Genomic DNA, 21,633 nt, shown 5'->3' with positions numbered 1-21,633 from the left:
GAGACTGTCTTTTTCCTGTTTTACTGACGATTAACTGACTGTATAGTTGTGGGCTTATTTCTGGTGTTCTATTCTGTTCCATTGATCTGTGTGTCTATTTTTGTGCCATTACTATACCGTTGATTACTATAGCATTGTAATATAACTAGAAGTCTAGAATTGTGATGCCTCTAGCTTTGCTTTTCTTTTTCAAGATTGCTTTGGCAATTCAGGGCCTTTTGGGGTTCCACACAAATTTTGGGGTTGTGTGTTCTAGCTCAAATAATGCTGTTGGTATTTTGATAGGGATTGTACTAAATGTGTAGATTTCTTTGGGTAGTATAGACATTTTAACAATATTTGTTCTTCTACTCCATGCGCATGGAATATCTTTCCATTTCTTTGAGTCATCAATTTCTTTCATTAGTGTTTTACAGTTTTCCAAGTACAGAAGACTGTACTCTTTGGTTATTTTTCCTAGAGTGGTTTAGTGTTTGAAGTGCTTTACTTTTTTTTCCTTTTTTAAACTAAACTACAGATTTTATTTGGATTTCACCAGTGAAGTGCTTTACTTTTATTCTCTCACAAGGTGCTCAAAACATTCCAGTTTGGTAGGGATGGCCCTCTCTTTGTGCTCCAGAGAGGTTATGTGACTTTTTCAAAGTCACCCAGCTAGGTCTGGGGAAGCTGAGGGTAAAACCCTTGTGCTCCGGCTCCTAACTTACATGACAAATCACTGTCTATGAGAGAATGAAAAGACAGATGGTAACTGCCATCTCTGTCCAGGCAATGCTGTTTTGTAACAGAAATTTTAATCCAAAATACTGAATGAAGTTGATCTTAGTTTATAAAGTTTATATGACAATAGAATTAAATATTTTTTATAAATGCCAATTACCTTCTGCCACTCTCTTCCTTGGATACTTAAAAAATATGTACACTTGAAACATCTTATCTCTGTTTTGCATTAATCTACCAAATGCACATTACTTCTTAGCTCTGTAATCTTAGGCAAACTACTTAACGTTTCTAAGTCCCAGTACCCTCATTTGTAAAAGGAGTAATAATAGAGCCATTGTGGGTATTATGTGTTTGGCAAAGAAAGAGTACTCAGTACTTTTAAATATTGCAAATATCAGTAAATACCAAGTACTGTTATTACCAACCTACATGTGGCATACTCTTTGATATATGTCATAGAATGAATGTTTCTTATTCATCTAAAATTCTCTTCCATATCTCCTATAGACAAGCTGTTATATTTATAACACACATAGAGCTTTATTCCTATTTTTCTTAGTTAAAAAGTTAGAACTATAATATCAGCTCATATATGAATGGAATTTTTTATTGGCCATAACATGTTCATTATATTTCTCTTCTTTTCTTAAGGAACAAGTATGCACTAGTCCTTGCTGACAAGAAATTACATCTCTCCCGCTGGAAATACCCCTTGTTGCCAGACAGTTTTTGTTACACAAGTGACTGTTCTAAGGTTTTTGAGTCATATAATGAGCTCAGCCTGTTCATGCGGCAGGCCTTTGGATTAGACAAACAGAGACAGTACATATCACCACAAGCTTCCAGGAAATGACTTTAAACATATCTCAATCCTTTGTATAATTGCTTCTGATAAGAATTGCATCATCTACATTTGAACATCCTGTGTGTACAATGGGGTCCTAGGAGTGACATTGAAGGGGGAGCAGACCACAGCTTTACTTAGAGAGAGGGGTGCTCTGCGGCTCTGCTTGGGAGGTAATCTTGCATTTAAAATCATGCAGCTTGTCTGAGACTGTTAAAAAAAAAAACCTCTAGAATTCTCAAAGCCACATCACCACTATTTCTAGAATGAAAGTCCACAGTGTAATAAAAGTATAATAAATAAAATGAGCAAAAGCATCCAGATCATTTTGTTAAAATCTTGTGCATCCCAATGTAAACTATGCCTATAAATTCTTAGAAACAAGGGATCTATGGGACAGTTGAAGTTGTACTTGAAAAATAAGGAGTGTGGTTTAAGAAAACTCAGAGCCCTAAGTGAGATGTCAGAAGGAAGGAAAGGGCTGAGAGATACAGTTGGGGCTCAACAATACTGACCATAAAGAAAGTCAAAGAAAGCAGAGGAAAAACTATCCAAACAGCAGCTTCAAAACAAGCAGTAAGAGAGTAAAAACAAAAAAAATAAAAGGGTGTGTGTGTGTGTGTGTGTGTGTGTGTGTGTTATATAAGTCCAAGAGAAAAAGACTCACAGTTATTAAAGGAATTCACAGTAATCCCACTTTCTGTGCCCAAAGTTAACTTGATTAGTATCAGGGGGAAAGTTAATGTTTAAACAGTCCTTCCCACATCTGCTACTTCCATAATGTCTGTGCAGTTGTCATAAATTAGGAGTGGAGAAGGGCACAGTGCCAATCGTCAAAACAAATAGGCAATTTTGGATTCCAAGTTTCATATTATTTTCCTTGAGCCTGAGAGCTGTGAGGGCTGCCTGTCCTGCAGTGGGACATGCCATCCGCTGGATCCTGCCACAGCCTTGTCCACCACGGCAAAGCATGTTGGCAGGCCCAGGGTACTGAGAGAGGGACCAGGAGCAAATCTTGTCCCTCGAGTGTCCCACACCTTGGGAGGAGAGAACGAACTTTTAATAGTAAGATAATACTATCACTGAAAGAACACCAACACTATTAACCACATGGGGTTGGCCTTTATTATATATCTTTATAATATATCAATATATCTATAATATCTATAATATATCTATATTATATCTCTGGTATTACTCATGGCTGCTAGCTCTGCATATCAATCATCCGCTTTGACTCTACTCCACACTCCTTAAAGGGTAAGGTTGATGTTTTCTGCTTTGCACCTCACACAGGGTCCAGCCTGTGGGGGATTAGCAGATCATGTCCCTGACACGGCCTCTTCTGCTTCTTTGCTTTAACAAGGTCAGCACAGTGAAAGGACAGACTGGCACACCAGGCCAGCTTTGGTTCTCTTTCCTTCCAGCTTTGCACTGCCACAGGATTTAGCCTCTCAGGTAAGACAGGTACTCTCCCTTCTCCTCTTCTTGTGTTCTGGGTACACTCTTACCAGCTGGTGTTATAGACAGGCTTGAGGGAAGTAAGGCTAACATTACACCTTACCAGAAATCTCTACACTGGAGCTTTAAAAGCACTAGCCCAGCCGGTAATAGAGCTGTGCTTGTTCCCCAGTAGTCATTGTTCTGTGCTTATACGTCTTTCAGGAATGTCATGAGAAGGCCACGGTAGGACTTAGGAATGTCTGCTGTCCTTGGTCTGGAGATAACCTGATCAGCACCAGAATCTCATCATAATTTGCTAATACAGTCATCTTTTAATAATGTTTTACATGCTCAGAGAGAATCATGGAGGGAGAAAGGATGTATGGCTGCCTCTTACTTTCCCGGGACTCTGCCTGCTAGATTCCTGTCAACATTTTGTCCCTGTTGGTCTTGCTCAACATCCAACCTCCTACTGCCGTGTGGCTAGTAGTTGAGTTGCCTTCCAGTCCTGGCTAGCCTTATCTTCTCTAATAGCATCTCCTACTAATGGTGGCTCTTTCTCTCAGATTGACCTTGTTCCAGAAAAAACAACCTTTAGCTTGTCACTTAAAAAGAACCACCTTAAGCTTGATGGCACATTGTCCTCAGCAAGGCCATACTTATGAAGCGCACCATCAGAGTCCCTCCAAAGGTCTTATTCAGCTCATACTTAAGTCACACTACTGCAGTTCACTCTGTAGAGGACGTCAGGTGAATCGCTTGGAAACAGGACTTTCATTCAGTCATTCCTCAAATAATCACTGATCCCCTACTTGGTGCCAGATAACACTCTGTGTTCTGAGTACATGCTGTTGAAAAAAACAACGTGCCTCTTTTCAGAGACAGGGCAGAAGACAGACAATGAGATATAAACAAATAAAGGCGATTTCAGATACTAATAACGACTATAGAGAAAACCTGCGTGGAAGGCAGGAGTGGCTGGGAGGTGTGCTGAGTGTTCGTTTAGGAAGACATGCTCTGAAAGGTTTCTGTGAGGAGGAGACACTTGAGCTGAGACTGAAAAATGGGAACCGAGCAGCCAAGTGAAGATCCTGGGGAGAAAAGCATGTGCAGAAGCTTTGACGTAGTAATGAGCTTAGTATGTTCAAGGGACAGACGGAAGACACAATTCACGGAGCACAAGGTGAGGCGATAAATCATGAGATGGGACAGGCCGACTGAGACCAGATCGTGGAAGATCCTTTAAGGAATTTTAATGTATTTTTAATTGCAGTAGGAAGCCACGGAAGGTTTTAGTCGAGGCAGTGGCATTATTTGAATCACGTATTATGAGTTCACAAGGCTGACCTGAGGGTAAGAAGGCAAGCAGGAGGCGGGCTGAGAAGTGGTTGTAGCAGTAGCCGCAAGGGCTCGCGTTGGCTTTGAGCAGGGGCTGCAGGGAAGACGGGGGAAACCAACAGTCTGTTATCATATGTATTTTGGTGGTGGCGTCAACAGGACTGGCTAATGGATGAGATATGGAGGAGGTGACAGAAAGAGAGGAGTCCAGGATTTTTGGTCTCATCAGCTGGTGTAGAAAATCAGATATGATAAACTGGGTATGTTTAGTAGGCATTAACGTAGTAATGGTTATGGGTGTCTACAGTTCAGGAAAGAATCCGGGCTGCACGTATAAAATTGTGGGCCATCAGCAACCTCATCTGCTAGATTTCAAGGTCAAACTATACCAACCATAGCATCTTTCTAGCCTTTTGACTACAGTTTACGGTTATCAAAGCATAATAAGCTAATTGTTAGAGATGCCCTCTCATATCCTTAATGATGTCAATAATTTTTACTCTTTGGGTCTTCAACCAGACCATTCTTATCCTCTGGCCAACCGACAAACCACAACATACCTTACCTTCCAAGTCTCCTCATATTAGTTAATGCTTTTCTCCTGACTATTCATCTCCTCCCCTTAAGACCCACCTCATGATTCACCTCCTTCAAGATGCCTTCTGAGACACAATACCCTCTTCGGTGATAATTTCATTTTGTTTATCACACAGATAGGCATGCTCCAAAATGTGAATAATTTGGATTTTAAATATGTCTTTTTTTGGGGCATCAAACATAAAGTTCTCACAGAAAAAAGAGTATTAATTATAGCTCTTACTTGATAAGCCAACAATAGCCCATTCAATCAGTGGAAGGAACTCTAAAAGATCCAGATTTGAAGCTCCAGCGTAAGTGTGGAACCTTCTGCGGCGACAGGGAGTTAAGGTTCTAATGGCAGGACTCTTGTGACCAGTGGACATCAAGACTGGCAAGAGAGGAGCTACAGTTCTACCTAAAGACAACTTCCAGAATCATCTGAATTCCCCTGCATTGATTTTCATTATTTTTTATGGGAAACTTAAGCCAGCAATGAGGGTATATATTTCCACCCATGAAGGTACTGTATATAAATGTAACCATGGTTTAAATGTAACCATTAAACAGTATTAAATAGCTGGGGGCACTTCCATGCAAAATCAAATGATGCAAATGCACTAGAGAAAGGTAACTTCGTGAATTTTGCACAAAGGCTTGTGAGGGTCCTGTGCCACACAGAGGAGGGAAGGTGGATTTAGAATGAAGCCAGCAGACAAAGCCTTGCTGAAGGAAAAAAATTTAGGGAAAAATTCTGTCATCTAGAAATGGCCAAGAGGCAGCATTAGTTAGCTGACCATTTACAAAGCTCAAGGGTGGATACCAGTTTACAGAATTAGATACGAAGACAACTCTATCCATCTATCTATCTATCCAGCTATCCATTTATCCATCCACCCACCTATATATCCCCTTCTTCTCCTTCCCTCCTTCCATCTATTAATTAAATGGTCAAAACTGCTACTATGAATTTACTATGGAATATTTAGGGAAAGTTTTCTATCCAGGTTTTTAAAAAGTACCATTACACCCTCTCATTTATTATCAATCTGAAAGTTATCAACTCTCAAGGATAGATCCTTCATTTAAGGATATTTGAGGGCTATTTATTAATAATACATTCATGGACCCATTTGAAAAAGCTATGAGAGTCAAATATTAAATTTATTTAGTATTTTTATTGAAATCATAAAAAGAATATTCTTACCAGTTGCCTTTTGGATTTATAAACTGCTGCACTGCATAGCCAAACTGCTCACTGGAAGGGCCGGAAAATATCTTTGCTTCTAGGAGACCGACATTGTATGCCATACAACAATTTAAAAGGCCTGTTAAGAAAAATGAAAACAGTCCATATTTACAATTTGTGAATATAAGTTTGTAATATAATTCTCAAAGGCCACTTAAAAAAACTTGTTTTATATAATAATTATTCTCCCTATTAGTGTTTACCAAGAAATAATAGCTACTGCTTTTTAAGTACTTCTTTGGTGTCTCTGGTACCATGCTAAAATACTTTATATGTACGATTTATTACCTCATTCATCCTCATAGCATCCCTAGGAGATCATTTTTAATATTACACTTATTTTGGAGAGATTTCTAGGTTCCTGGAGATAAGTATGTCTCACAGGTGGAAAGGGATAAGGGTATGGGCAGGATATGAACACAGGGCTGCCTGATTCAATAGCTCAAATTCTTAAACCACATCTTAAGTACTAGGGACTTAAGTAACTTCAATTCTGTTTGCCCTTCTTAACACAATAAGGCTCCAAGCTGCCCAAGGGCAGAAGGTGAAGGCCAGCTCCTTTTTCTCCTAAATTCCCCTGAAGATTTTGACATGGACTCTATATGAAATATCTGTTGGAAAAGCACTGCTGACTACATCAAAGGAGGAAGAAAAATCACAGCTCCTTGAAAACGACATCATTTTCTTTCAGAAGAGATCATTTTTGAGAATGAACATGTAGGGGATGGTGTCCTATCACTCTTATTCCACTGAGAACAGACAAAAGTGGTTTTGGTTTTTGATGCTTCTTTCTGAATGCTCAAGAAACGATAATCAGTTTCAAAAACAACAAAGACTTTGCTAGGATAAGGCCCTGATAGACTTTTTTGAAAAACCTTTTTTTGTGATGGAAAGGGGAATAGGGGAAAGAGTAAGACTGATGGCTATCTGTCCTTTATTCTGGAGAAAGCTGTGTGGATATAAATGCCGTCTGTGGGGAGGAAGTGCACTTCATGCTGTTAGAGATCAGTCTTTCTTTTTGCAGACACTGAAGGCAAAGTGGGTTCCTTAAAACTGACATCCAAGTTCTATTAACAAGTGTTTTCATGAAGGAATATCCCACTTTCTGGACACCAGTGAAAGTACAGAGTATTTCATCGATCTATTGTTTCAGGCACAGAGAGGCTGGAGGACAAGGGCCTCCTCCATGGTGCCTGCGTAAGTCTGGGAGCTGATTCTGCGCAGGGCGCCCAGGGAATTACAAAGTCAGTGATAAAGCCTTAGGGACTTGAAGTAGTTAACGTGCTTCTCTATGTGGCAAAGTCATTCCACCACGGATCTGTTCATTCAAGAGAACTCAGCTCATTATTTCTTAGAAATGTGGTCAGCCAGGAAGAGGACAAATAGTAATTTTGGAATACTCCATGACAAAATCTACATAGCTCTACATTTGCAAATTTTCTCCTTAACATCTCCACATGTACCATTGCTCCTTCTTATTTTTCAGGAAATAAAATGCAGAAGAAAATAATGTAGCAAATTAATCATGGAACCAGAATTGACATTCAGAATACTGGTGTTTTCAATCAACAGTTTAACTTCACCCCACTGTGCAGAACTCAATAAATGCTATTTAATTGTGTTACCAATTATCTAACATACTAGTAAAAGCTTGGGGAGATGATGTCAAATGCTCCTACTTTTCTAATAGAGAATGATGGAAAGGCCACATATGACTGTAATGACATTTTAATTAATTAGACCTATTAATTAGACCTCAGCGATCATGTAATGACACAAAATCACATTGTAATTCATTTTATCTAGCAGTTAAATTTCAATTTATATATATTGTATGCAAATATATTTTATATTATATTAATATGTAAATATACACATATTATATATATATGTATATACATACATGTATAGACACATGTATAAAAATATTATTCAAAAATATAAATCAGATCATTTCATTTCTTTGCTAAAAATATCCCAGTGTCTTTTATTTATTTATTATTTTTTCTCAAGTATAATTAACACAGTGTTCTATTTCTTTAAGGCACACAATATAATTTAACAATTCTATACATTACTCAGTGCTGATCCCCATAAGTGTGCTCTCAGTCCTTTGTATCTATTTCACCCAACCCCTTGCCCACTTTGCCCACCTCCCCTTTGGCAACTACCAGTTTGTTCTCTGTGTTTAAGAGTCTGTTTTTCTGTTTGTCTCTTTTTTTCTTTGTTCATTTGTTTTGTTACTTAAATTTCACATATAAGCAAAATCATATGATATTTGTCTTTCTCAGACTGATTTTTTCACTTAGCATTATATCTTCTGGGTCCATCCATGTTGTTGCAAATGGCAAGATTTCATTCTTTTTTTATGTCTGAATAATATTCCACAGTAGTGTGTGTGTGTATATATATATATATATATACACACACACACATATATACATATAAATGTATATATAAATATAAATGTGTGTATACATAAATGTGTATCTATATGTACATACATATATACACATACCACATATTCTTTATCCATTCATCTATTGATGGACACTTGGATTGCTTCCACATCTTGGCTATTGTAAATAATGCTGCAATAAACATTGGGGTACATGTATCTTTTCCAATATGTGTTTTTGTACTCTTTGGGTAAATATCAGTAGTGGCATTACTGGATCAATTGTAACTTTATTTTTAATTTTTTGAAGAATCTCCATACTGTTTTCCACAGTGGCTGCACAAAATTACATTCCCACAACAGTGCACAAAGGTTCCTTTTTCTCCACATCTTTGTCAACCCTTGTTGTTTCTTGTGTTTTTGATTTTAGCCATTCTGACAGGTGTGAGGTGGTATCTCATTGTGGTTTTGATTTGCATTTCCTTCATGATTAGTGATGTTGAGCACCTTTTCATGTGTTTTTTGGCCATCTGGATGTCATCTTTAGAGAAATGTCTGTTTATGTTTTCTGCCCATTTTTAATTGGATTTTTTTTTTTTGGTGTGGAGTTTTATAAGTTCTTTGCATATTTTGGATATTAATCCCTTATTGGATATATTACTTACAGATATCTTCTCCCATTCAGTGGGCTGTCTTTTTGTTTTGTTGATGGTTTCTTTCACTATGCAGAAGCATTTTATTTTGGTGTAATCCCAATAGTTTAATTTTGCTTTTATTTCCTTTCCCAGAGGAGACATATCTGGAAAAATATTTCTAAAGTGATGTCAAAAAAATTGTTGCCTATGTTTTTATCTAGGAATTTTACTGTTTCAGGTCTCACATTTAGGTCTTTAATCCATTTTGGATTTATTTTTGTGTATGGTGTTAGAAAACGGTCCAGTTTCCTTCTTGTGCCTGTAGCTGTTCAGTTTTTCCAACACCATTTGTTGAAGAGACTGTCTTTTTCCTATTGTGTGTTCTTGCCTCCTTTGTCATAAAAATATCTCAATGTCTTATGAGTACACTGAGAATAAAACCCAATTTTCTTACCATGATTTCGAAGGTCATTCATGATGTGACCTTGTATATCTGGTGACTTCACTTTCACCACCCTCCTTCCTCACTATGTTCCAGCCACACTGGCTTTCCTTCTGTTCTTTGAACACAAGCAGTTCATTCTGCTTATGGCCTTAGCAGCTGCTTGACCCACTGCCTACAACACTTTCTTCCCAGTTCAGCATCTATGTCTTGGCATCCATTCATTATTTTGGTCTCTGCTCTCCTCATAGAGACTTCCCCTGACTCTCTATCAAGCAGCAACATTCTATTCCATCAATATACCACTATCACAGCCCTAATAACCTGAAATTATCTTACGTATCTGCATTATTTTGTGTCTGTCTCTGCCTAATAAGACCTAAACTCCTTGTGAGCTCAGATTTTATTTCTTTTATTTACTCTTATTTTCTCAGCACCTAGTATAGTTCACTTGTTGAATGAAATGAATTTTTAATTAATATATGCTCTACAATGATAATTTGGAATATAATAGAGAAATTTAGGGGAAGAAAGATCACTCACAGTCATATTATTTTAATGCAAGTACAGTGAATTTGGATGTATTTTCTTCCAACATTTTTTCCTCTTACTTAAACCATAAACATGTATCATACTCTTTCTTAATGCTACGTCTACCTACCTATTTCAGAATCATTTTGACTCATTTAATCTCCCATGAAACCTTGTGAAAAAGCAAAATATAGCTATTATTACCAATGTATAAATAAGGAGGTTAGATACCATTCTTGTTCAGTGTCAGACATTTGGTGGCTGAGCTCTGAGTCTGGGTCTGGCTCATTTTCTTAACCCTACTGTCCAGAACTTCCTTTGTAAATGGTCTGCTCATTTCCTAACAAAATATGTCATTTTCCTTTGACGTTCCTTATTCCATTGATCCTAAATCTCTACTTTCCTACTAATTCAATCCTCCCCTCAGGACCATGCCTCTTTTTATAAACCTGGACAATCTCAGCTCACTATACTTATTTCTCTTCAAATATATATCTACAACTCACTATTTATGTCATCATTTAATACTTAGCCTATGATAGCTAATTAGCTTATGTAAATTTAATGTAAATATTCTAATTCAATATCTATTCCTTCTTTACAGTCCCTACTGTGTGTAGAAATATGTTTCTATATCTGTTCTCATAACTTAACTGGATAGTATGGAAAATAACAACCATATTTGGTTCATTGTGATCCCTTCCCCCACAACCATGGCCATATGTCTGAACCCACTAATAAACGGATCATTCAAAACATATTTATCTAGCTCCTTTGTGCCAGGGATTTTCTAGTCCCTGGGGATATAGCAATGAACAAAACAGACAAGATCCCTGTTGTCTTTGAGCTTCTTTCTGGTAATTTGAGTAAAAAACAAATAATTACATCATAATGGGATAAGTATTAAATTTCAGAGAACTACAAAGAACCCTAAACCAAAAGTTGAGAAGAAGGTAAATCTAAGTTTGAAGGCTTCACAGAAGAGGTGGCGATTTGGACCTTGGAGGATTATCTGAAATTCATGACATAAAGAAGAAGGCAAAGGTCATTCCAGGCACAAGGAACATCGTGCTCAGCAGTATAGAGATGTGAAAGAGTAGCTCTATTTTCAACTTTTTGTGGAACCTCTATTCTGTTTTCCAGAGTGGCTGCACCAGATTGCATTCCCACCAACAGTTACCCTACGACCCAGCAATTGCACTACTGGGTATTTACCCCAAAGATACAAATGTAGTGATCCAAAGGGGCACCTGCACCCCAATGTTTATAGCAGCAATGTCCACAACAGCCAAACTATGGAAAAAGCCCAGATGTCCATTGACAGATGAATGGATAAAGAAGATGCAGTATATATATACAATGGAATATTATGCAGACATCAAAAAATGAAATCTTGCCATTTGCAATGACATGGATGGAACCAGAGGGTATTATGCTAAGCAAAATAAGTCAATTGGAGAAAGACAATTATCATATGATCTCATTGATATGTGGAATATAAGAAAAAAACCCCAGAAGATCATAGGGAAGGAGAGGAAAAATAAAACAAGATGAAACCAGAGAGGGAGACAAACCATAAGAGACTCTTATTTACAGGAAACAAACTGAGGGTTACCAGAGGCGAATGGAGTGGGAGGATGGGGTAACTGGGTAATAGACATTAAAGAGGGCACGTGATGTAATGAGCATTGGGTGTTTTGTAAGACTGATGAATCACAGGCCTGTACCTCTGAAACCAATAATACATTGTATGTTAATTAATTGAATTTAAATTTTAAAAAAAATTTTAAAAAGAGATGTGATAGAGAAGAGTATGGGATAAAAAAATGGCACAGAATGTCATAGATTGTTTCATTAATTTATACATTTCCAGTTCTATGTTAAATGCAGTGAGTTTCAATGTGACTTGAGCTTTCCCCTGCCCAATATCACTACCCGAAGTGTAAATCTTCCCTCCTTGTCCTTATGTGAATGCCTGTGAATGCAATAATAGTGCAGCAAACTCAAAGTACTTATCAAAGGTGACTTTCCTGTGCATTTGTTAACAGTAATGAAGTCCAAGTATTCTAGTGAATCTCACTAAAATTTACTACAAATATAAGCACTGTATCCCCTGGAAGTCTAACTCATTTCCTCTATGTCCACAGCCCTCATTGATTATAACCTGGCTTGTTGCTATTTTAATACCCACAGTCTAACAGAATAGATAAGCACACCTTGATAAATGCAGAATTCATTTTTCTTCCGTTCATTTAAAATTTTTTTGAGAACCGCCTGCCCTGAGAATTCCTGCTCATCTCTGAAATAAGTGTTTGGGGAGCCTTAATAATTTTAAGAATTAGTTTCAGCAAATGTGAAATTCATTCTCCCACTTTATTCTGGAACCCAATGGTAAGTTACAAGATAATTCAAAAGAGAACTATATGTTTGGGGATTAGATTAGTTAACCCAGTTTTGTTCTCAAAATGTAGTGAAGCTCAGATAGGAAAAAAAAAAATCTTTTGAAAACCAGAGCAGAAATGAATGTATGAAACAAAACAGATCATTCTATACTCAACAACAAAAGTTTGGCAGAGGAAGTTTATTGACTTCCAAAATATCATTGTGAGAGATTAATGACACATATTTGTAGTAAAGATGGCAGAAGGAGGGTCTAATTTGTGTGGTCAATGCAAAATTTAAACATGTCTACATATGTTGAAGGGCTGCTGGGGCAGGCTTTTGAAGGAAGGGCTTCATTTGCAAAAAGGTCCAGGGAAATATTAGGGAAGAAATTCACGTTAAGAGAAAAAATTCAAGGCCAAATGCAAGAGGTAGATTTGGGAAGAGTGTGGTGTTTTTAACTAGGGCGCTCAGATTGCACTCTGGCCCATTCCTGCAAATGTATGTTGACATTTTACCGGGGAAATACCTCTGTTAACTAGTAAACAAAAACATAAGAACTCTCCCAGTGATAAAATAAGTCATGGAGATGTAATGTACAGCATGGTGAGTACAGTTAAAAACACTGTATTGTATATTTGACAGCTGCTGAGAGAGTAAATCTTAAAAGTTCAAGGAGGGCACATACTGCATGGTACACTGGGTGTTATATGCAGGTAATGAATCATGGAACTTTACATCAAAAACTAGGGATGTACTGTATGGTGACTAACATAATATAATAAAAAATTATTTTAAAAAAATGTCCCTTAAGCATGTGAAATGATGTTTGACCTCACTCATAATTTAAAAAAGTGCAAATTAAAAAAAAAAGTTCTCATCGTAAGAACAAACTTTGTAATTATGTGTGGTGATAGATATTAACTAGACTTATTGTGGAGATCATTTCACAATACATACATATACAGAATCACTATGTTGCACACCTGAAAGTAATATAATGTTATATGTCAGTTACATCTCAATAAAAAATAAAATCCAAATTAATCATTATATAGATAGAGATATATAAACTAGTCCTCCTCAGAAGCTACAGAGGATTGGCGGGAGCAGGGGCACAGGGCAGTGAGTCAGGCATTTCAGGGGCAGCAGGAAGGTCTAGCAGTCACCAAGACACAGGAGAACACTCGTAGGGGACAACAACAGTTCCCAGGAAAACTGTGCTTAAGAGTCCAGGAGAAACACTCTCATCTAAATCAGGGACAGGTGAGACTCCGGATGTGGTCTGTCCTGGGGCAAAATTTCTCTCCATCTGTGGGTCTTTGAACCTTGAAAACAAGTTGTCTACTTCTAAAATACAGTGGTGTGACAGGTATGTGACAGACATTTCTATTTCAAAGGGAGAAATTAGAAAGAAAGAAGGGTCACAGGTACCAAGAAAGTTTAATTTAGCAGGTCAAATTCCATTAGGTTTCAAGGCCTGAGAATAATCCTCTGATGCTCAAGGCTCTGTCCCTGGGGGGCCCACAATAGCTCTACTGGCCTTTGCGTCTCTGTCCCCTTCAGTCCCAGGTGGCAGCATTTCTGCTGAAACAACATTCCTAAAAGCTTGTAGTTCTCCTGTGTACATCATGGGGATCTAGGCCATTACACAAGAGTGCTCTCCACAGACCTTTCCTGGATAACTCCATCTCTACCCCTGGCCTCTGCTGAGATGGTTCAGATGATCCATGGATCACATGCTTAATCTGTTCTGCAAAATTTTCCAACCACACCCTTGGCCTTTTCTTCAGAGCAACACTTTCTTAACAATGAGTCTCCTAATATTAGCTTTTATTTTTGTAATCTGGATAGGCCGAAAGTTTCTCATATCATTAAGTACTGTTCTGTTTTGTTGAATAGTTTCTTTCTCAATTTATCTCTTTTGTCTTGCATTTTACTACATTCAGCAAGGAAAAAGCAGGTTGCACCTTCAACATTTTAATGGGAAATCTCCTCAGCCAAACATCTACGTTCATTGCTTGAAATCTCTGTTTTCCACACAACTGCAGGACACAATTAGTCCAAATTTTCTGCCATGATATAACATGGATTACCTTCCCTCCAGTTTCCAATAGCATGTTCCTCATTTTCTTCTTGAGAACTTCACCAGAAGCAGCTTCAACATTCCTGTTTCTACCAACGGTCTCCACAGGCAATCTTCAAAGACCCTCTATCCAAATAAGGTAATATACACAGATTTTGGGGGCAAGGATGTAGACATATTGGGGGGGCACCATTCAACTTCATACAATGGGTATGCCAAGAATGTAAGATCCTGACTGCTGTTTACGTCGGCCATTTCTCAGGATTGTGTTTACAGTGAGCAGCCTTGATGGATGAGGTAAGATCTCACTCCAAGACAAAGAATAGGCTTGCTGACTTCTTGCTGTAAAATAGCATGTTCCTGTCTTGTAATGCAACCTAGTGTGGGTGCAGGCGTCCATTTGGACCCCTTTACACAGTTCCCATGAGACTTCATGGAGAAGCAAAAGGGTTCCTGATGTAAACATAATCGTGTGCATGCTGCTGTTGTGTGGTAATAAAGTCCTTTGTCTCTGACTCAGAAATCTCGTGTCATCTGTCGGCATCAATGAAACAGTAACAGTATTAGCTCGCACATAGGACACAATCAAATACTAGACCTGACAGAATGGAGAACAAAAACTCCACAGTCAGGAAGTTGGAGGTTGAATGACGATTAAAATGGATACCTCCCGGGAGTTCAGAGAACTCTTGGGAGAGCATTGTATTTTCCTATAAGGGTGGAATAGGAATTTGAAGGAGTCTTATCTCAATTTTAAGAAGCAGAGAGACTCCGGTTAACATCTGGGTAATAATTTCCTGCCTCATGGTTTGTGTCTACCTTTAAAAAAAAATCAGTGTGTGCATGTATCATTTATTTAACAACTACTCTGTGTTCATATTAAAGATATATGTGCACTACTTCCATGGCCAGAGACAAATCCATTAATATATTATTAAGGCTACAGGGGTGTTATGGATGAATTGCATCCCCCCAAATTCCTCTGTTGAAACCCTAAGTCCTAATGTGACTATATTTAAAGCTAGGGCCTTTAAGGAGGTAATTAAGGTTAAAAGAGGTCATAAGGGTAGGACCCTAATCTGATAGGACTGGTGTCCCTATAAGAAGAGGAAAATTCCCAGAGAGTTCTCTCCCCATGTGATCACTGAGGTATGACCATGTGAGGACACAAGATGGCAGGAGTCCACCAGCCAGAAAGAGAGGTCTCACCACAAGCCAACCCTGAGGGCCCCTTGGTCTTGAACGACCAGTCTCCAGAACTGTGAGAAAATAAATTTCTGTTGTTGAAGCCACCCAGTTTGTGATATTTTGTTAATCGTAGCCCCAGAAGACTAAGACAGGGAGAAATCAGTTTATATCAGAAAATTTCAATTTACTATTCTGAGTTTCAAAGATAATTCTGTCAATCCATATATGTGCATATATAAATACAGGAGAGATATATACTAACTCCACTTATATCATCTAAAGTTCATATTTTGTGTGAAAAAAAAATCTAAGTTTCTTCCTGACAAAGTAACTGCATCAAGTCTTGGACTACTGCGGCACGTAGTTGGATGATTTTGAGGTCCTTTCACATTTTTTGATCCTGCAGGCAATGAACATCTTCAAAATTCTCCTTAAACTCATTTATTGTGACTTAGTGCCTCCTGATAACTCAATAGATTCTCTTTTTTTCATAAAGATGCCATCTGGCAGACTCGCTGTCTCCTAGTGGCCAAGAGGACTGGGAATACCCACTCATCAATCCACTTCCTATTTGCACACTTTATTCCTAAATTCCTTCTGTGTGAAAGGAGAAATTCTCCTTCACTCTCTCACAGAATAACATTTTTGTGCATTTAGCAAGTCAATGTCTGCTGAGTAACTTACTCAGTAACAAGATATGCCTCATATATCCTGAGGCAATGTATGGAAACAACAGGCATAACTGAAGTGAATATTTCCTCTATTAAATCTCTATTCACAGGCCACTTCTCTATAAACTTTGCTTCTGGTCTTCCCCTACCATTCAAGCCTGCATACACCCTTCTAACACCCTTGAAACTCCCCATTTGCATCTCTTGTTGTGGTATACTGCCTTGAAATGTCCCTCCACTATTCTCCTGTGTGAGTTCTTCCTGGAGAGCTATGTCATCATTCCTTCCCCTACCTGTCTGATCTCACCTCCTGCCCTATCCCCATAGCCCACTCAGCTGGACTCTGGCTCTTCCTTAAATACACTCTGACCGCCAGCCTTTTCCACTCTGTCCCTTGGCATGGAATATTCTTTTCCCAGAAAGTGTCACCTTCACTTTTGCTGCCCTTCTGTTTGCATCAAACATCAATCCATCAGAGCTGTCATTCCTCACTACCTGTGGTGGTCAGGGGGCTCCCAATGATCCCCATTTCCTCTTATTCATGCCTTTGTGTGTCCTCTCCCCGTGACTTCAAACCAATAGAACTGAAGATTCAAAACATAGAATCAAAGTCTAGGATAGATAACTTCTGTGATTATATTACATGAGACTGTAACTTCTGTCTTGCTAGCAGATGCTCTCTTTGTCTTTGATGAAGCAAAGAAGTCCACAGGGCAAGGAACTCAGGTCAGCCTCCAGTGGGAACCAGAGACGAACTGAGACCTTCAGTCCAACAGCCCTGCAGAAAATCAATTCTGCCAAGAATCAAAGTGAGCAGAAGTGGATCCTTCCTCAGCTGAGCATTCAGATGACATCCCAGCCCTGGCCCACACTTTGAGTGAAGTTTTAAGAGATATCCTGACACAGAGGACTCCAGTGAATCCAGGCCCAAATTCCTGACCCACAGAAATTATAAGATAATAAGTGTATATTATTTTAAGTCATTGCCTGTGTGGTAATTTGTTATGTAATCATAGATAACTAACATAACCCCACGTAAAGTGATACCTGCCCTTTCCCACCCCCTGCCCAGCATTCTCTATCCCCCTTACTCTGCTGTGCTTTGAATCACCACCTCACATGTTATACATCTATCTCTTTTATTTGTCTGCCTCCCTCATTAGAATCTGTACAGGGAGATCTAAGTTTTGTTGGAATTGAAACTTCTACAATTGGGGGCAGAGTGACTCTTTAAGGAAAAAAATTACAAAATGATGAAACAAAATTCAGGTATTAAATACTTAATTAGGATGAGAAAAGCAATCCTTGCAAATTACATATTTTTAAAAGCTGAAACATCTGAAAAAACAATATATATTTTACTGATTGCCTAACATACTTCTGTAATACCCCTTTCCTACAGTTTTTGGCCTCTGTATCTTTTAATCACCTCTCCATTTGACAATTTATAAAATCATATTTTCTAAAAAGTATTCAATATTTTTTGGCATGGTAAGTTGAATCTTTTTTGAAAAAGATTTATTTATTTATTTATTTATTTATTTATTTATTTAAAGGGTGGGTGGGAAGGGGCGAGGGAGAGAGAGTCTTAAGCAGACTCCACACTGAGCACAGAGGCTGACTCAGGGCTCGATCCCACAACTCCAAGATCACGAACTGAGCCAAAACCAAGAGTCGGATGTTCAACCAACTGCACCACCCAGGTCCACGGACACGGTAAGTTGAATCTTAAAAATGTTTATTATTTATAGTTAAGAGAAGTTCCTTTCATTTTTATAACTCCTATTTATAATGTCATGAGAATGTTTAGGACTGTTTTCCAATATCATACAACTATAATATTTTAAGTTCCCTCAAGTTTTCTTTACAGGGATTAATCCAGAAAATCTTTGAATTGGTGACATTTCTTAACCAGTTTGCTATTGACATCTTTGTTGAAATATGCGAGGGCACAAAAGAGACAGTGACCTCAACTTTCGCATGTCAGGCTGTGTGAACACTTGGGAAGGGCCTGCAGAGTGAGGGTCCTTAAAACATAAGCTTCTCTTGTTTTATGGTAAATCTGTCTTTGTCCTTAAGAGTAAGGGAACCTGCCTATTTTATTTACTGCTGTATTCCCCAGTATTCAGAAGAGTGCCCAGCCCATGGTTGTGGATCAATAATAATCAACTGAACTGACAAACTGCTGATTGTTTCACCTTGCTATCTAACAATAACATATAATGGGAGACCAATATCTAACAATAACATACAATGGGAAGTGAATAAAGACCAGCTTAGTTAATAAATATGAGTTCTGGACTCGTTCAAAGGAAGATGCTTGAATGCAGGCTACTGAGAAGCTACACAGATAGATGAATGAAAGGTAGATTAGTAAATATGTATACATACATAGACGTATACACATATGTACAGACAAATATACAGACACATTTTATTTTCTATTTAGAATTTTAGAGAACATTTAACTGTGCTTTTTTACCTAGCTATAGGTGAACCCTAAAAAGCAGATGAACTATTTCGGGGGGTGATGGGGTAGCAGAAGTACGCCAGTGCTAGAAGTATAAGGATTTTTTTTAACCGAAAAATCCACATACTGGGCAAGACCAACAGTATCTCATAGTGCCTAAGAGCTTAGCGTTTGACTGGCTCTGTGACCTTGGGCAAGTTCTTCATCCTAAATAAGCCACCACTTTTTCACCTGTGAAATAGATATAACACACAAATCCACCTCATCGTGATCAGACAATGCATTTAAAACCCCCAGCCCACTGCCTAGCAAACGATGAGCACTAGTAAAGACAGCTGATTTTGTTTGTTTTGTTTTGTTCACTATTAGCACCATTATACGTTACCAAGGACAGCATGATTTTTGTGACGTTTACAAAGTCATACCAATTTGTGATCCCATCTTCACCTCTACCATGAAAAGCAAATTCTAAATGAATTTCCATTTAAGTTCCTGAGAACTCGTGTATAACGGGTAGGAAGACGACACATTGCTGCATTTTGCTGAGGCATACCCAAAGTCTACCACGAAAGCCAAGAAAACAGTATCAGTTGGTGGATCCTTCAGGAAGTTGCACAATCAGGAAATGGGGTTACTCAGATCCTGACTTTAAACTTTGAAAACAGACTTCAAACACTAAAGTGTAGCTAATCATTACTTAGAATATTTATGACAATGACAAGTGGTCATAGGTCACATTAGATCATTTGAACACATACGCAGCCACAGGAATTCATTTTCAATAGCACTGTCTTCATGCTAAAAGGACAAAAATGCAGACATAATGTAGAAGGCCCTCTCCTGCCCCTAAAAAAACACAAAACACGTAAACTTGGAAATTATAGACCCTCTAGAAATGACCATATATCATATACAGATTTAAGCTCTGTGATGGCTAGCTTACAGCTATAGTGCTTAAAAAAAAAAAAAAAAGATAGTACAAAACCCAAAAGCATAAGATGACATTTACAACTGCTTTTAGACTATAGTGGCATAACATTTTCCTGCTTTCATTAAGAAAAATGCAATTTTTCTTTAAAAGACTGTTTTCAGTGTTAAATTTAAATTCAGTAAGGATCTAGCTGCTACCTTTTGCTCTACAGGTGATGTTAGAAATGAAAAGCAGGGGCGCCTGGCTGGCTCAGTCGTTAAGCGTCTGCCTTCGGCTCAGGGAGTGATGGCGTTCTGGGATCGAGCCCTACATCAGGCTCCTCCGCTGGGAGCCTGCTTCTTCCTCTCCCACTCCCCCTACTTGTGTTCCCTCTCTCACAGGGTATCTCTCTGTCAAATAAATAAATAAAATCTTAAAAAAAAAAAAAGAAATGAAAAGCAGAGCTCTTGAGGGGCTGCCTTGACTCCTCCAATTCCCCCAGGGTCTGACACAGCTGCCATAGGATAGGACTACATAAAGGTTCCTCAAACAGATCTCTTCAATAAATGAATGATAATAAAAATAGATGAATACCAAGTATACGGATTTTTAAAAAATAGCTTCATATATGCTTTTCCTGTTTGCAAGATACTTTGCTGTTCATAAACCCCTTTGACCCTCCCATTGACCCAGAAAGGTAGGGAATAGGGAATTCGCCTGTGATATGTAAAGTCACAGGGAAAAGTGGGATTCAGTTTACTCTTCAGGGCTGGAGTTCTTCCCACGAGGCCATGAACATTAAATGTGCCTAAAACTGGCACACTTCGTTGTATTGCCTTCACTTTATTGAGTTTTATGTTGCATTTTTTACCAATTGAAGGACTATGGCAACCCTGTGTCTTGCAGGTTATTGCTCACATTTTTCCAACACCATTTGCTCACTTCATGTCTCTGTGTCATATTTTGGTAATTCTTGCAGTATTTCAAACTTCTCCATTATTATTATATTTGTTACGGTGATCTGTGATCAGTGATTACGACTTGCTGAAAGCTTAGATGATGATGAGCACTTTTTAGCAATAAAGTATTTTTAATTAAGGCATCTACTTTTGGGGGACATAATGCTGTCACGCGCTTAAGAGCCGACAGTATAATCTAAACATAACTTTTGTATACACTGGGAAACCAAAAGAGTGCTTAACCCACTTTATTGCAATATTTGCTTTATTGTGGTGGTCTAGAACTGAAGCCCCATTATCTCCAAGGTACATCTGTACATGTTTGTTTAGTGTAGTGGCTCTCGACTGGGAGAATTTTGTTCCTCGGGGGCATTTTGTAATATCTGGACATAGTTTTGGTTGTCACACTTGGGGGATAGTGGCTACTAGTATCTAGTGGGTGAAGACCAGTGATGTCATTCAACATCTTACAGTGTCCCACAGGAATGATCTGGCCCCGACGTCAATAATGCCCACGTTGAGCAACTCTGATGTAAACAATGAATGGTCTTGTAAGCACCATTAAGTTACCGTGGTGGTTTTAAAATCTGTCTGGGAATTACTTGACACTCTCCCCATCAAGAGAATAAGTCTCCTCCCTCAGAATCTAGGTGAGACTTTATGATTGTTTTGATGAATAGAGACAGTTGCATGACTTCTGAAACTATGTTAGAAAAGGCCAGGCAGGGGGCGCCTGGGTGGCACAGTGGTTAAGCGTCTGCCTTCGGCTCAGGGCGTGACCCCGGCGTTCT

At 38.4% G+C, this 21,633-nt stretch overlaps 1 protein-coding gene across 2 annotated transcripts in view; it reads right to left on the bottom strand.

The window, feature by feature from the left end:
- Positions 1-21,633, bottom strand: part of ITGA2 (integrin subunit alpha 2) — a 105,649-nt gene that overhangs the window by 72,290 nt on the left and 11,726 nt on the right. For both annotated transcript variants that reach the window (XM_048224317.2, XM_026510678.4), the window contains one exon: positions 6,129-6,249. In XM_048224317.2, the coding sequence (XP_048080274.2) occupies positions 6,129-6,232 (104 nt within the window). In that variant the 5' untranslated portion in view covers positions 6,233-6,249. The remainder of the gene's footprint in view (positions 1-6,128; positions 6,250-21,633) is intronic.

Source organism: Ursus arctos, unplaced genomic scaffold (assembly GCF_023065955.2).
Source record: "Ursus arctos isolate Adak ecotype North America unplaced genomic scaffold, UrsArc2.0 scaffold_15, whole genome shotgun sequence".
In the NCBI taxonomy this organism is placed as follows: Eukaryota; Metazoa; Chordata; class Mammalia; order Carnivora; family Ursidae; genus Ursus; species Ursus arctos.
This window is presented reverse-complemented; position numbering and strand designations above follow the sequence as displayed.